The sequence below is a fragment of the Rhinolophus sinicus genome, linkage group LG13 (genome assembly GCF_036562045.2).
Source record: "Rhinolophus sinicus isolate RSC01 linkage group LG13, ASM3656204v1, whole genome shotgun sequence".
Classification (NCBI taxonomy): Eukaryota; Metazoa; Chordata; class Mammalia; order Chiroptera; family Rhinolophidae; genus Rhinolophus; species Rhinolophus sinicus.
The window spans coordinates 14,869,538-14,885,620 of record NC_133762.1 but is presented as its reverse complement, the minus strand read 5'-3'; the positions used below and the strand labels follow the sequence as shown (position 1 = coordinate 14,885,620).

Sequence of the window (16,083 nt, the reverse complement as noted above, 5' to 3'; positions counted from 1 at the left end):
CTCCGCGTCTGGGCTCTCCGGGAGCCGCAGGGCTGGCGGGCTTTGGTGAGGGGGGAGGCCGGAGAAGGCCGGGGATGGAGGAGAAAGCGGAGCCACAGCCGCGGGGGCTCGCTGCTCGCCCGCAGCCCAGGAGGAGGCCCCCCGCGCGTCCCGCAGCCGCAGGCTCACCGGGTGCGCAGGGCCTGCCAGGCGGCGTCAATGTCCGCGTACAGGTTCTTCTCGGAGGGCCTGCCCGAGCTGACGCCGTAGCCCGAGTAGTCGTAGGAGAAGATGTTGCAGTTGATCCGCGAGCCCAGGCCGATGTAGAAGCTGCACATCTGGCCCAGGTCCACGGCGTTGCCGTGCGAGAAGAGCAGCGTGTAGCGGCTGGAGGGCGCGCAGCGCACGAACATGCAGCCCAGCCGGTTGTCGCGGGCCGTGCGCGAGAAGAAGACCTCGACGGCGTCCAGCTCGCGCTGCGTGTACTGCCAGTCGGCGCGCTCGCTCAGGTGCAGGCTGCACACGCCCGGGCCCGCGCCCTCCTCCGCCGCCTGCGGCGCCGCCTGCGCCGGCGTGGCCGGGGCGGGCGCGCCGGGGCCCGCGCCGCGCTGCTCGGGCGCCAGCACCGTGTAGGTGGGCTCGGGCGGCAGGAAGGCCAGCTTGGCGGCGATGCGGCTCGGGCAGGGCGGGCAGCAGAAGAGCCAGCACAGCTCGCCCAGCGAGAAGCCGTTCATCCTGGGGCCTGGCCGGGGCATCGGGACGGCCTGGCCCGCCGCCGGCCCGGCAGGCAGGCAGGCAGCACGCAGCAGGCGAGGCAGCGCGGAGGGCGCGCGGGCGGGCGGGCGCGGGCGGCGGGAGGCGGGGCCGGGGCGGGCGGGGCGGTCAGCGGCGGCCCCGCGGCCCGGGCGGCGAGGTGCAGGCGGCCGGGGCCCGCGCGCGGCGCACAAAGCCGGCGGCCATGGCTGCAGCGCGCCCCCCGCCCGCTGCCACTTCCGGGGACCGCGCGGTGGCGCCCCCCACCCCCGGGACACGCTCAGGGCGGCACCTGGCGGGGCGGAGTGGGGATGGGTCCCCGCCGGCTTCCCCTCGGCTCCGCCTGAGAACCACGACCTGGACGCACAGGGGCTCCTCCCGGCGCGGCGCCCTGGCCCGGGGTCTGCATGGAGCCGCCGGGAGGATCCCTGAGGGTATGGATAGTGGCGGGTGTCCTCCTGGCTCCGATTGTTCCCCTGGCTCCCCTGCCCCAAACCCAAGTTGTCATGCATGGAGGCTCTTGGCTATCAATTGAAAGAACATTTTTTTTTTTTGGTGTGGGGGGCGGGGGGGTGCGTAGCGTCGGAAAGAACCTGAAACATTCGGTGTCTCTGCTGCTTTCTCAACTGCCCCTTGTGGGACAGGACGGTCACGGTCATACTGCCCTGTCCCAGGAGCCAGGAGGCGGTGTCTGCAGGTGCAGCGACAGCCTCACCTGGCTAGAATGTCCCGTGTCTGCTCGCCCAGCGACACCGCGCCCTACTGACCTATCGTCCCCGGTCCCACATGCACCGCACACGCTAGGAGCAGCCAGGTGTACTTGGCGGTGCTGGATCTCGGGGGCCGGTTTCCGGCCAGGACTCTAAGGTGGCTTCATCACAACGATTTCTTACAGCGACTCCAATCCACTGTAATTATGGCACTCACCTTTAAGTGGTTTTTGCAAAGCTAACTCAAGTGTGGTGCCAGTTTCACTTCCTTTTTCCTCCTGCTCTGGCAGCTGAATTCCCTTTGAGGAACTGACAGGAGATACCCTTCCTGGACTGCCAGCCAGGCCACTGCACACAGGGAAGCTGGCAGCATCACCGCCCGGACCTGCTGTGAGTCACAGATATCCTGAGAAGAACTGTAACTTTCCTTGTGGCACCCACGGAAGGAGTATTTTCAAGCACCCTCATCTAAGTAAAGGTACCCATACTGATCTCAGTAACCATTCAGGACCCGGTTTTCAAAGACCATTTCTTCGCTAAAATAATTTTCAGGTGTTTTCGAACTACCCCAAAACTTAGTAAAAGAAAACTTGGTTAGCAAACTGTGTTCAGACTAAACAATTCTTAAGTCTATTTTAAAGGTATTCTCACTTGGTGACGGTTCACCTAAAATCAAAGATTTTAGCCTCACAAGATGGGGTTTCCTTCTTTAAAAAGGTTTCTAACTTGCTACAAGGAAATAAGTATATCCCTTATTTCGTGCACTCAACATATACAGAGGGTGCCAAAAAAAAGTATACACATTAAGAAAGAAAAACTGTATTAAAATTCTAATGCTCAATATATACCGATAACAAAAGATGAATACAAGTCACGTGTGACTTCTGCAATTACAAGAGGTGCTCAGAGTGGTTCCCATCAGCGTCCACACACTTCTAATTATGGTGAACTACTGCTTAAACTACGTTGGCCAAAGTGTCCATTTGTAGACATTTTTTTGGCACTCCTGGTATTTATGTAATGCTTTTTATGCTCACAGTACCCAAAATGTTAGATCTTTCAGGCAAGAACTACAAACATGTGAAAGACGGTCCCTGCTCTCAAGTACCTTCCAATCTAATAAGGCGAAGAGTCAGTTCTCCACGTACCTTCAAAAAAACAAAAGACGGTATTTCTGTGGAACTAAAGTGCTAGCCAAGTGTGTCACACCCTAATCTAATTCGGAGTAAGAACAGAATTTGGGGAACTGACATGCCCCTGAGTCTTTCTCAAATGCCACTTCTCTCACCTGTCTTGATAGGACTCAAATAGCACGCAGTTCATGAAAGGGTCTCAGGTAGGTGTCTTCTGTGCAGCTGACGGCAAAGATAGGCTTTATGTTCCAGACAGCCTGGGGCAGTGCTAACACTGTTAGGAATATTAAAAAGCCAGCTATTTGTGGAGTGGCACACAGTTTAATACCAATAAATAATTACATAACTAAAAGCTGGGCTTCTGTTTTCGTCCTCTGAGAGGCGGGGGTGGGCTGAAAGAGCAGTTGCCCCCCAGGAGGGTGTGTTGGTCCGGTTTTGTGGGGGTATTAAACCGAGACCCTGAAGCTGTGTGCCAGACAGCCTTCCTATCCTCGTGTCAGGTGTAACCATGGGAAAGCAGCATGGCCAATGATACGAAAGGACGTGCTGCTCCCGGGCTCAGCCTCCCCAGGCCTGAGGGCCAACACCTCAGCTCACCTCTAATGTATCCACAAGTATTGTGTCAGCAGGCCTTGGCGGACGGGTTGGAAAACTTGAACACGCAGCATAGAAGGAATAAATGCGCCCTATAAAATACGAAAGGTCAGGGATTACTAGCTGTTCACTTTGACCTTGAAGAATTCTGTGAGGTTCCTCACATTCCAGTAAAGCAAGGTCTAACTCTGAGTTTGGGTCAGCAAACCTATTTACTAGGTACTTACCATGAGTCGGTCACTGAGTGGCCGTGGGGGACGCACAGGTGGCTGAGACAGAGCCGTCCCGCCCTCGGCAAGCTCGCTGTGGGGTCTGCTACTCGGAGTAACTGGACCCCGCCAAGACAGCCAGGACTAGTAAGCAAACGAGTGCCAAGGAGCTCAATGCATCGGTCTCCGTATACAACCATGGCCCTTTACACGTGGACTCTGTCTCCATATTAGTCTGCCTGATGTAGAGGCCTCACTTTATACAGGTAGCACTGTGTCAGCCATGTAGAGAATGGCCCTTGGTTTCTTAACCATAACAGAAGGACATTCATGCTTAACAATGGAATCTGCTTGTTTAGATGGAAGGGGAAAGAGTGACCAATGGACATTTCCCTGTTTTACTTCTTCTTTCTTTCTTAACTTAGGACTGGATGCTCCGTGAAAGCAAGGCTCATGTTTATTCTGGTCACCACTGTTTCCCCCCAGGCCTGGCACAGAGAAGATGCTCGGTAAGTACTCATTACATGGATCGATTCAAGAATGAATGAGTGATGTGGTGAGTGCTTCAAGAGACCGAGCCTGTGCCCAATGGTCTGGGCAGTCCTGTTGGAGGGCGGGCTTGGAGGGAGGTGCTAGGTGGCAGCAGGGCTCAGTGAGGAGTTTGTCCTCTGGCTAAGGAGTGGTGGCGTTCTCCCATCTTTCTTCCTAACACCGTGCAGGCTTTGTTCTGGATGACAGTGTCCCCATTAACCTGTGCCGTCACCCAGCCTCCCCTGCTGGGAAGATGACAACGTGACACCCTCTGGTCAATAGTCTCTGGGTGGAGAACTTTGGGGACCTTCTGGAAAGATGAACAGGGCCAGACTCATCTATAATGTTTCTCCTTGTTCCCACTTGGGATGCAGGCATTGTTATTGGAGCTACAGCAGCCTCCTTGCAACCATGAGGGTGTCATAGTTGAAGATGGTGGAGGCAAGAGTCTAGATCGTTCGTGGGGTTGTGAAGGAGGCCGCCGAGCTCTGCCTGTGTCTGGGCTTCTTGTCATGTGAGGAAAAGAGGTCCCTTTGTGTCACTGCAGTTGCCTATTTTGTTACCTGTAGTCACGACTAGGAATGTCATTCAGGAATCAAAAGCGAAAAATCTTACATTGTTCGAAACCGCTTTCTCAATAAGGACAGACTATGTTGTTGGTCAACCAGGGACCAGTTATGCCCACATCCTGCTTCTTCGCCCCCCCCCCCCAAATACTCAAGTGTGACTAAAAGTGGGACAGAGTTTTGAGGAGTGATCTACTAAACTAACACACCTGAAACGTGAAGAAAACAAAAGCTTATAATTTGGAAAATAGTATAAATGACATTTTGAGGCTATTCCCGGGATCTATGCCAGTGTTCACTGGGGCAAGGGGACTGTCATTCAAGTAAGAGCTTTTGGAGCCACATATCTTTTCCCAGAGCCTTTTTTCGGCCTGAGGACTCTTATCAGAACAGTTGTGAGGTCGAGGGAAGCCCGCCGGGCAAGCTCAGGGGTCCACAAGTGCTGAGAGCACTGCAGAGCTAGGGATTGGAAGAGGAGCCCCCACAGGTATGTTTTCAGTTCCCTTCCCTGCATGGGTGGCGACGTTCTCCAGTCTCCTCCTGTCACTTTTCCTGGATTTTGGACAGGAGGCCCAGGGTCCCTGAATTGATCACAGAATTTTGCAAGTGACTTGAAAACAGGGACTGTTTCCTCTTGAACATTACGTCCCAGCACATCATGGGAACTCGAAACGTATCTGTCAATGAGCTGGAATTCAATATTGGATCGTTTCTCGTTGCGTCTTTTTAATGCGCAAAGGTGTAGTAGTTAAACTAGGTTAAATAGGTAATGTTTCAACGTAGAAAGTGGGAAAGAACAGTCTCTGACAGGCTGAGCTTCCACATCTAATTTTAAGGTGATGATTAGTCAACACGATCACAGCATCCATTTTAAGGCTTTTTTCCTCCTCCCCCCCCCCCCGAGTTTTGGATAGTTGCACATTGAAACATGCACATGAGTGATTCATCGGTAGTGTTATCCCAGGGCGGTCGCAATAACAAATGTTAACTACACACTCTCCGAAGCAGTAATGCCAACCTCAGACCAGACAGACCCAGCCGTGTCTAAGTATTTCACAGGTATTAAGTGCGTATTTCCAATCAGTAGGGGCCGTGCTGCACTCCCGACCTGGGTGGAGAATATGCTTTAGGGAAATGTGATGGTGACTAGCGAGAGCCCTGTGCAAGTTCCGGAAAGTCATTCATGGAACAAGCACGTTGCTGAGCGGTGACGACGTTACAGAACCAGCCTGCCGAGCGTGACCCAACACCGGACTTCAGCAGGTAAGCTCAAGGCGGTTATTCTTTAAAATTACTCATCGAATTCAAGGAAGCAAAACCTGAGCACAATTTTCACCATGAAATCAGAAGAAGAAAAAACAACCACACAAGGTAACTCTCCGCTGCTTTCAGTCAGTGAAAAAACAAAACAAAAAACCCACCCATTTCTAACAAATCCAACCCTGTGTTCAAGTAACTTCCAGACCTATACCAGGGACGTGACGGACCATTTACAATGAAAGAATGAAATCTTGGGGAGTTAGGAGGGGCAGGCATGTCCTCTGTGAGTCAGAAAAGGGGTGGCAGAGGGAGCTCATTTCCGCAGGAGTCTGCCATAGATTTGGGTATGACGGGACGAAGGAAACTGTGCCTCTACATACATAGCTATGCCTTTCAAGCAGGCCGTGACGCTAAGAGCTGTCTGTTGTGACTGGACCGGTAGTTCTGGGGGGCTGCTGTCCATCGGGACGCTAAGACTATCCATTCACAGACAGACAGAATGTCAGAACCTCTGCGATCAGGGCTCAGGCTCAAGCCGTGAGGGAATCAGAGTGGGGTTCTCCGTTAGGTACCTCAGATTTGGACACCCCTCCCTGCCTGCCCCTCGCTGCCCTGTCCAGCCCAGAGGTGGAGCTGCCAGGAGAGGAAAGAACACAGGGGAGGAGGAATTGACACCCAAACAATGGAGAAGCCTCTGGAACATCAGGAAAGACAGGCTCCAAAGCCACCAAGACTACTTTTTCTTAATGTCTGTTTCATCCTCTCTTACGTTAAACTGACTTCCTCAACGTGGGAAGGAAAGCAGAGCGAGCGCAGCTCAGAAGGCAGAGGCAGCCCTGTGACAGCCCTTGCTGAGAGAAGGGTGGTTGTCAGGACAGCAGGCGCCAGAGTGTCCACAGCTCTGGCAAGTCCAGGCCTCAGACCTTTGCACAAACTGTCCGTCTGCCTTCAGTCCAGTGTCTCAGCATCCCACGGACCTGCCCAAGCTTACCCAGCAGGCCTTTGCGTTGCCATGAATGCCGCACCACCGCTCACCTGCCCCAGTGACCTGGGACTGTAACAGTCAGCTGCTGTCACTGGTCCCGGCCATGTGTCTGCATCACGGAAGATCCGTGTATCCCACGGATGTCGAAAGATTTAAATTAAGACAACCCACACACAATATGATTAAAGAACACTGTGAAAATGTCAAATGCTATAAATACGGACCGTGTCGGGGCAGTGAGGAAACAGCTTGAGAGTCAGGTCGCTTCCCTGTTCCCTCGCGGCGCCTATCCTGTCACACACGTACAGAAGAATCTGTGCAAGTCACGGGTGACTTAGAAACGCCACAGTATTTTGAAAATAATATGTCAAATCCTTTCCGAAAGTCTAATGAGATGAAGCTTATTTTGTACTCTTACGTAATCGCTACTACAGGAATCGCTAATCTGTCAAATTTTAAGCCACATAGAATTAGAACAATGTGAAAAATACCTTGTTCTTTGCCGTGTCAAATAAGGAGAGAGATTTTAAAATGTATGTATATAAATCCATAAATTCTGTGACTGTACAGAGAAGTGAACAAATTCACTTTAGATGCCACAGTCTTCCAGGAACGAGGGGACTGAGGTGTAAAGAAGATGGTGTAATTTGGACGGAAGGGATTTCAAGAGCGTTCTCTTCTCTGTGGTCCTTCACGAGTCTTACCTTGCTGGCCTCCAGCCCGGGCAAACAAACACAAGTGCCTGTGTCCTTTGCTCTTTGTCACGAGTGACTACACATTCCTAGGAAACCAAATCACAGTATGCAACGTCACGTGTGCCCTCAGTGGACTCACGACTCTTCCAACTCATTCCATGCTGCTGTCCGGTCCCCACTCCAATCACACCTGAAAGTCACATGCAACCCAGAGCCACAAATCCCGACAGGTGGGGACAGGCTGGGGCGTGTGCGGGGGCTCAGCCCTCAACTCGCCTTCTGAGGAATTCCTGAGGGAACATGTGGCTTTGAGTCTGAAGCACATGAGAGCTGACTTCAGAAGCCTGATGGTCCTCCAGGAGGCCCCAAGGAATGGAATTTGGATGAGTGGCCAGGAGCTGCAGACAGCAGCCTGCAGGGCTCGGCCTAAGGCAGAACCGGCTAAGGGCTCTGCAGGAATGGACCAGAACATTCCCAACACATATACAAATAGGCAGAATAACGTAAGGAGACGCCTTGCTTCAACAATGAGCAATTCAAGGCCAGTCTTGTTTCAACGTTCCCTCCATGTTCTTCCCTCCCACAGAATTGGGAAGCAAGTTGCAGACATCTGGGAATTCACTGTCTGGTATTGGGAGGGGTAGGATGTCAATAAATGACAGGAATTTGGGCCGTCATGTTGAGGAAGTCAGTTTAACATGAGAGAGGATGAAACGGACATCAAGAAAAACTGGAAAGTGTTTCGGTGGCTCGTGAGCCTGTCTTTCCCGATGATCCAGAGGCTTCTCCACAGTTGGTTGCTCAAACTGTAGATTCCATGAGCCCCAAATCTCCCTTCCTGCCTAACAGGCTGCGTTTCTGTCCTTTTCAACCATGCGGCCTGACTGACACACACCAGCATTCACCCCGTGACTGAGGCCACGCCTGGGAGTATGTTCTCTCCTGTGAAAACAGCTTCCTGCCACCCCCGACCGTGCAAGTCCTTCCCTGAGGCTGGGAGCAGGGAGTGACTGCTCCCTCTCTGAGTCACAGGGCACTTCATCGTGCACCCTATTTTCATGACTGGCACCTCTTTTGTTACGGAGCTATGTGGGTGCAGGAGTTTCTGCTGCGAACTGCAAGCTTCCTGCAAACAGGAGCGATGCCTGGAGTCCGACTCTCCATCTGCACCCCCAGTGTCACACCCAGTGTAAGTTCTCAGTAAGTCTGCTGATGGAGAAGGGAAACAGTGAAGCAAAGGGTCGGTACCATGTCAAGCTTGAGGGAAATGGATGGAAAGAGATTTAGGGCAGTTTCTCTAGAGCCTTTGCAAGGCAAGTCTGTGCAACAGAGAGGGACTCGTTAATCATTCAGAAATCCGGTCATAATAGAACCGAGGAAAACAGCACTATGGTTACATAATACCGAGTTCATGAAAAGTAAAGGCTGCCAGCTTGAAACCACAGCCCCTTCCCTTTCCAGCAAACCCCCCTCATGACAAGGTCTTGGACTGTTTGCCTCCATGTCAAAGCAGAATGGTGTGTTCTGTGTCACGTCAGTGTGTGCTGGGCTCACCTGGGGATCCTGGCACACGGGATCCGGTCACAGGTCCGGCCAAGGGCTGAGAGGATGCCTTTCTGACAGCCAAGCTACCGGTGCGTGGGCCGCACATTGGGAATGGAGGCTGTGTACCAGGGCTGCCCACACTCGGCCCCCTGCTGAGGCCACCGCCTGTGTCCCACCCCACACTTTGCGCTTTGTCCCACCTGGGGTGTGGCCTGGGCTTTGGACATTCTCAAGCATCCCCAGGGGGCCCGAGTGTGGGAACCACCACTCTGGTCGATACAGAATTAGGTTCCAAAGCGCTGGGTCTGCCTTTCTGCTCCTCTCTGGAAGGCTGGCTTATCTTGGGCCCATTAGGTACCTGTCTGTCAGTTCCTGAAACTTCTGGATACACATGCCTGGGTCACCGACGGTCCCTTTGGAGTCCATTTTCCTAGGTCTGAAGTGAGGAGCTGGCTCCCCAACCCCCCCGTCTCTCCAAACTTCCTGAAGGCTGGAGGCAGGTGGTTACCTAAGAGCCAGAAAGTGTTTCACCAACCCTGCCGGAAGCCTCCCACCTCGCTTTGGACGTGTGAGGGCTCAGTCGGTCGGCTTAGGACGGGCAGGCCCGGCACCCTCCACAGAAGGGCTGGCCCTTGGCAGGGATAAGCTGCCAGCTTTGGAATGTTCTGCCTGATAACAGTCCTTGTACACATGGGACCTTGAACTACACCAGAGAGCTTAGGTTGACCACTTATGACGAAGGCCCTACTGTGTGTCTGACTCTGGAGAGGCCGGCGACCTCTAAGGTCAGGCAGTCCGTGCCCAGGTGACTGACCCTCGACAGGACAGAAGCTCAGCCGAGCCTCCCTGGGTGGCAGTGCTGTGTGTGTTGTCACACTTGGTTTCTGGGAGAACAAAGCGCTGTCTGTGCATCTCCGCTGGGAGAGGACAGCTGGAAGCTCATGTCTGGTCTGTCTGGGCTCCGGCCTCTGCACCTTTGTCTTTGCTGATTTTCACCTCTTCCCCTTCACTGTAATGTGTCGTAACTGTGAATAGGGCAGCTTTTCTGAGTTCTGTGAAGCCCTTCTGCCACGTCATTGAACCTGAACATGGTCTTGGAAACCCCCAACACTGGTGCCAAAAATGAAACTAAAACGTTACTTTTTTAACACATTATTACAGTATAATAATTTAAAAATCTCAAAGCTCCAGAAAGTTAGAGATTAATATAACAAAAACCCACGTGCCCACCACAGAGAATAAATACATTTTCCCCTATTTGCATCAGTTCTTCCTGAATTTTCTTTTTTTGATTAGGAAATGAAAGAGAACAGACACAAACCGAGTTTTTCTGTAGCCCACCCTGGTCCTGTTCTCTGTGGTCATCGCTACTGTGAGGTCGGTGCATATGCTTAGGTTTTATATGGTTTTCCTATGTACGTTTCTGTGCTTTCATGGGTTTGCAGGTCATGCCAGCTGGGGCCTTGCTGTCTTCTCTGCATCTCTGCAATTTTGGCAAGTTGTTGAAGTGTGCACCCCGGGCTTAACTCCAACCCCAGGAATGTGTACTGGGGGTACTTACTAGGTACCAGGCATAGCGCTGTGGATACTGCACGGTCAGTCTGCTGGTCCTTCTAACCTGGCGGTAAGAACAGAGTTTCTGAGTTCAAGCCATGCTTTCCCAGTGGCCCTTCCTGAATGCCCCATCCCCTCCTCACCTGAGGAGTCTTTTTCCACCACGTCGGGGGGAGGGTACGGGGACCAGGCCGAGTGCTTCTCAGGGCTTCTGGCTCCCTGTTCTGAGCACCGGTCAGTGTCCTGGGCTGATTCAGACACCCTGAGGGGGTGAGCTCTGCAGCTCAACAGTGGAGGGAGAAGCAGTGTCTCCTCCTAGAGTCAGTCACGAAGGCTTGTTAAGTGCCCTGGTCCCCGCCCATCGGGCTCAAAAAACAAACACTGCTCTGGGCAGAGCTTGATCCGACCTCACTGCGTCTGTCTAAAGAGGGTGAAGGTAGGTGAGACCTGCGGTTCGGCCACTGAGCTGCCTTGCTACATGAGTGCGTCCTCTGCGTCTTGGTTTCCCCACCTACAAGAAAGGAGCTGGCCTCAAGAGAACAGGTGACCTTTCAAGTCCGTGCCAACTCGCATATTCCAGGCCCCACATTCTACGGCCCTCAGAAGAGTAACAACTACAGCAAGTTCCGTGACCCTCTGCAACCCGTGAAAGACGAAGATACTACACAGACAGGTGCCTGAGTTGCAGAATAAATGTCCTGCCTGGATTCTTTGAAATACTATTTTGCAATGTAGGGGAGGAAAAAAAGTCCTGATAGACTATTCCAGAATGATGCTTCGAGCAAACTCAGTTCCCTTTTCTTAGCTTGCAGTCGGTGACCACTGACTGAGCACTTCTGAGGACCAGTTTGCTGGTGGAGCGGAAAAGGAGAAAGGGACCAGGGGTAAAGAGAGAGAGCGAAGGAAGCCACGGGCGGAAATGCCTTCCAGGTTGGAAGGATCCAGAAGCCTTCATGGAAAGTCTGGCATGGCAACCTGGCTCCTCAGATATGTTATTATTTAAGAGGCACGTCATGAACCGTGATTCTGTGTCACACACTGTGTCTGAGAGGCCTGGGGACACAGTGATGAATCGCAAAGCCAGAGCCTCATCTGCAAGGAGGCCCCCAGCAAGCACCAATGACAATCACATGTGACAGAGGTAAGTGGAGCTACAAAGTCTTTGACAGCCCGATGGCAGAGATTAATGTCATTAAAATAAAATAAAAATAAAAAAACCAGAAAACAGGAAAACACGACAGGCAAAGACACCACAGAAACTGGGCGCCCTCATGTTTCACACATCAAGACCATCCCTAATATGTGATTTAACAACTGGTCTTTGGCAGAAGGAGAGGAAATGGGATTTATCATGTATTGAACAACTGGATTTTCCATCTTCTCCTAAAGCGGAATTGACTTCTCCCCCGGAAAGCCGCAATCCACAGAGGAGAGTAAATGAGACAGCAATGTAAACATACCCCCCTGAAGGGCAGCGGCTCCTTTAGGAGATGTGCCAGTTGATGTCATAGTGAAGTCAGATAAAATTACTCATCACCATTCTTTTAATTAAAGAAAAAGGATGTGTGTGCGGGAAACCCAGGGAAGGTCGGTAAAACCATGCGATGGCCAACGGTGGCAGGCAAAGCCACTGTACCACGACCTCTTTCTTACGCCACGGTCAGTAAACAACGGAAATGTTATTCTGGAAACAGTTCTTTCTCTCCTCGTCTGAGCTCCCTCTGGGGTACCAATGGCTCTGATGAGATTCTCACCCGAGCCCAGAATCCCAGGACAGAACGGCTTCTCAGTGGGTCTGGCCCGGCCACCTCTGCTTTAGCAGAGGGTACAACCTCGCCAGCTGGGTTTTCCATCCAATTTGAGTGCCCTGAGTCCTGCCCCTGTTCCCCACAGCCCTCACCTCTATTTTCACGAGGACCAGATGTGCCCCAAAAGAAATCAATTGGGAGCCACATACAAAATAGTTCTTGAAGTCCAGAGGTGAGGACAGAGTGCATAGAAGGGGCGGGATGTGGGGAGCAGGGTTCTGCAGGCCAGGCTGCTCCCTATAAATCACCTGAGGTGCTTTCAAAGCACCTGCTGAGGCCTGGGGCCCACCCACTGTTGGTTTGGGGTGTGGCCTGGGCATCCGGACTAAAACACGTCCCTTCTGTCATATGTATCGGAGCTGGGCATATTGACGAGACAGCTCAAGGGCGTCTTGTGGAAGATGAGGAGGGAGGCCCCAAGGGTCAGGACCAGTGCTCCGTCGGAACCGTGCACGGGAGGGCGTTGCTCACGAGTCCGGCTGAGCAGAGCCAGAGCAAGCTGCCGGGGAGGGGCGGGGGGCACGCGTTGGCTGCTTTGGCAGAAAGGCTGTGGGGAGTCAGAGAGCTGGTTGTGTCCGATCTCAGAGAGCTGGGACGACAGGAATCCGAGAACTCATGGACTCGGACCCGGAACCCTCAGATCCTGCCTCTGTCACTTCCTAGCCATTGGGTCAAGTTAGTTACGGAGAGTATCGGCCTGCCTCACCGAGACACTGAGGGATAAATTACAGCACCTTTCGCATCAACCAGTGGGAGCTGTGGGTGAATCTGTCACAACAAATCTTCATCGGTTGCTGATGGCTTTGTGTTTGATTGGGTCCAAGAAAACAGAGAAACATTTCTTTCTCCTTTTGTTAAACTTCCTCAATTTCAAAGCCATTTCAGGGCAAGGAATAGAGGAAATGAATAAATAAATAAAGCAGAGCTCTCGGATTACACATCGGCCTTCAGGCAGGAGATGGTAAGTGTCCTGTGTGTATCTTCCTGGGGTTGGTGACACCAATGTCCACTTCATCAGAATGACTGGCTCAAGTCGGGTGGCTCACTTTCTCCCCACCATTCAAAAGGGCAAAGATGAGAGGCACGCGTCACATGCCAAGGTGGCAATACGTTACAGATGGCTGTGGGGGTCGCGGAACCTCACGTTAATTTGTTTTTCTATCTTCCCTGAGTGTTTTACGAAACCATTAATCAAGAAACCCTTGGTCTGAGAAACAGATGTTGGTGGTGAGTCCCAGCTGCCGTCACATTTGACCTTTTCTGGGGGTTTCTGAAATTCTGGACTTGCCGGCTGAGCTTATGACCACCAAGGGAGATTTTTCTAAACCACGGGGCCTCTGGGGTGCCTTGTGGGTGTCAGGGAGCTGAGCCCACCTTGGAGGGAGCACAGCACAGGTCTGTTTAACCTCCGCTGCTGGGGGGCTAATTCACCGCATTCATTTGAATGTAGCTGTCATACCGGGTGCCAGAACTGAGAAATGCCCACAGCTGGTCCATACACAGTGACAAGTGCAGCAGCTGGAGAGTGGGACAGGAACGTCTCACCCAGGCCAGGGCCACGCAAGGCTTCCCGAGGGGTCCTGCCCGCGCTGGGTTCTAGGACCGTTAGCGGGGGGGGTCATCAGGAGCAGAGTTACAGCACCGTCAAGGGCAAGCAGGCCACAGAAGACAGCACAGCGCTTGCAAGCGTGGCAGTGAAGCCCCGTGGGTGACAAAGGTGACAGCTAGCAACAAAGCTGAGGGCTGTGGGGCAGTAAGGAAAAGCCTTGAGTACCGGGGGGTGGGGGGTGGGGGTACCAGGAAGGGCTTGCAGAAGAGACATGGGCACTCAGATCTGCATTTTCACAGACACTCTGTGAGACCCCGTGTGGAGGGTGAGCGGGAAGGGATGAGACGGCGCGGAGGCCAGCAAGCGGCTAGCGGTGCTCGGACAGCCAGCACAGCCCGTCTGACAGACAGACAGCCTGTCTCCCTGTGCAGCCCTGTCCGTCTGGAGGGGGTCCTGGTCTCAGGGGGTGGCTCACTGCTGGCTGGCTCAGCAGACACTTGCGTAGGCAGGCCCGCGTGTCCTGGGTACTGTTGGTAGTCAAGGGGTGTATGTGTGTGTGAGCACGCACGTGCATGTGTAACAGGAGTTTCCACTGACCTTGGCAATGACAGGGAAACCAGCCATGCTTGACTCGCACTGCACAGCAGTCAAATACGAGCCGTTGCATTTACAATTCAAGAGGCCCTCGGTGAAGTCTGCCAGGGGAGGACAAATGCTAACATCACAAAGCGTCCGTAATCATGCTCCACTTCAGTACGTACAGGTATTGCAGGTGAGACAGGACGTGTGGGAAACACCAGGGCTGACAGAGGGGAGGGGCGCGAGAAGGGCAGGAGGCGGGTTCCGGGCGCTCTGTTCCTCTCCCCATGTAGGCTCCTCCGGAGGGGATTTTACTACCCTCTTTCATTCATGACAACACTGGAGTCCAGGACCGTGGGGGAGAGAGCAGATGGGGGCTTAAGTACGGCCCCCCACACTGCCGGGGCTGCACCCACTCGCACCCACCCCACTGTGGGAGCTGGTTTTCTGACCAGCACACTTCCCACTGCGTGAGAGAGACCACGGTCGTCGGGCAGGTGTGGAAGCTCAACAGCGGCCCCCCAAGGTGTGCAGGCACGAACCCCTGGAACCTGACTGCGTTACCTTCCATGGCCTAAGACGCCCAGCAGATGTGACTTAGTTAAGGATCTTGAGAAGGGACATTATCCGGCATTATCTGGGTGGGCCCGATAGAATGGCAAAGTCCTATAAAAGGGAGGCAGGAAGTTCAGAATTAGTCGGAGAAGACGTGACACTGGAAACAAGAGGTTGATGAGATGTGAGAGGGTTGGGGGCCAAGGGAACAGGCGGCCTCCAGAAGCTGAAAAGGCCAGGAAGGGACTCTCCCCTCGGAACTGCCTGAAGGAACCAGTTTGCCGGCCGCGGGCTTTAGCCCCGTGAGGCGGGTTTTGGACTCTGACCTTTAGAATTGCAAGAGAATCAGTGTGAGTTGTCTCAGGCCACTTCATTTCTGGTCATTTGTTACGACAGCCCTAGGAAACGCCTCCAATATTAGACACATTTTCCAACACAGCATCTTGGAAGAATTCACTGAGGAATGGCTAATGGAACTGACGATCTCTTCATTCTTTTGAATAAATACCCTCAGTGAGAGCATGACTCTGCCTTTTTAGTGAAGTTCAGTGACTATTTAGTGAGCAACCGCCAGGCACTGTGAGGGTTAAAAGTGTCAAACATGTGCTTTCCCCCAGACCAGGAAGAAAGCAAGAGCGAGTCCACAAATCTGAGTCCCAGGCGGGAAATGCACAGCTTCGGAGGCTCCCAGGGCAATGGAGGGTAAAACCGGGGGACATCCCCTGCTGAGGAGGGTCAGGGAAGCAGCGGGAATCGGGGTACAGAGGGCAGCCCGGATGGAGGCCTGGGACAGGTAGTGGCATGGAAATAGACGCGTGTTTAGTGTCACGCACTGAATTGTGTCCCATGTATACGATGCATAGGAAGGAACGTAGTGTCTGTAGGGTTTGGTACTATCCGAGGTTTCAGGCATTCACTGGGGGTCTGGGAACGTGTCCCCCGTGGGTCAGGGCGGACAGCTGTATTACTTACTAACAGCACACAGATTTGCTCTTACCTGCCTTCTCGTGCACATGTGGGACGAGACTGAACTCCAGGCTACTGATCGCTGAGTCCAGGGTCTGTCCATCTCCGAGGG

The 16,083-nt window shown here is 53.1% G+C and overlaps 1 protein-coding gene and 1 long non-coding RNA gene across 9 annotated transcripts in view; one reads left to right on the top strand and one right to left on the bottom strand.

Annotated features, from left to right (window-relative positions):
* ABHD17C (abhydrolase domain containing 17C, depalmitoylase) overlaps nucleotides 1-734 on the bottom strand; it is a 30,802-nt gene extending 30,068 nt beyond the window's left edge. For both annotated transcript variants that reach the window (XM_019743494.2, XM_074317800.1), the window contains exon 1: nucleotides 169-734. In XM_019743494.2, the coding sequence (XP_019599053.2) occupies nucleotides 169-734 (566 nt within the window). The remainder of the gene's footprint in view (nucleotides 1-168) is intronic.
* Nucleotides 470-13,260, top strand: LOC109453641 (uncharacterized). Of its 7 annotated transcripts, none has more exons than XR_012491317.1 (6): nucleotides 470-788; nucleotides 1,407-1,642; nucleotides 1,733-1,920; nucleotides 3,804-3,887; nucleotides 5,560-5,738; nucleotides 10,406-13,260. It is a non-coding gene; the product is annotated as an uncharacterized LOC109453641 (long non-coding RNA). The 7 variants fall into 7 exon arrangements; XR_012491318.1 differs by lacking the exon at nucleotides 470-788 and having other exon boundaries at nucleotides 795-1,642; nucleotides 8,265-10,584; nucleotides 11,095-13,260; XR_012491321.1 differs by lacking the exon at nucleotides 470-788 and having other exon boundaries at nucleotides 795-1,642; nucleotides 8,265-11,655; nucleotides 11,843-13,260.
* Nucleotides 13,261-16,083: the final 2,823 nt, after the last annotated feature.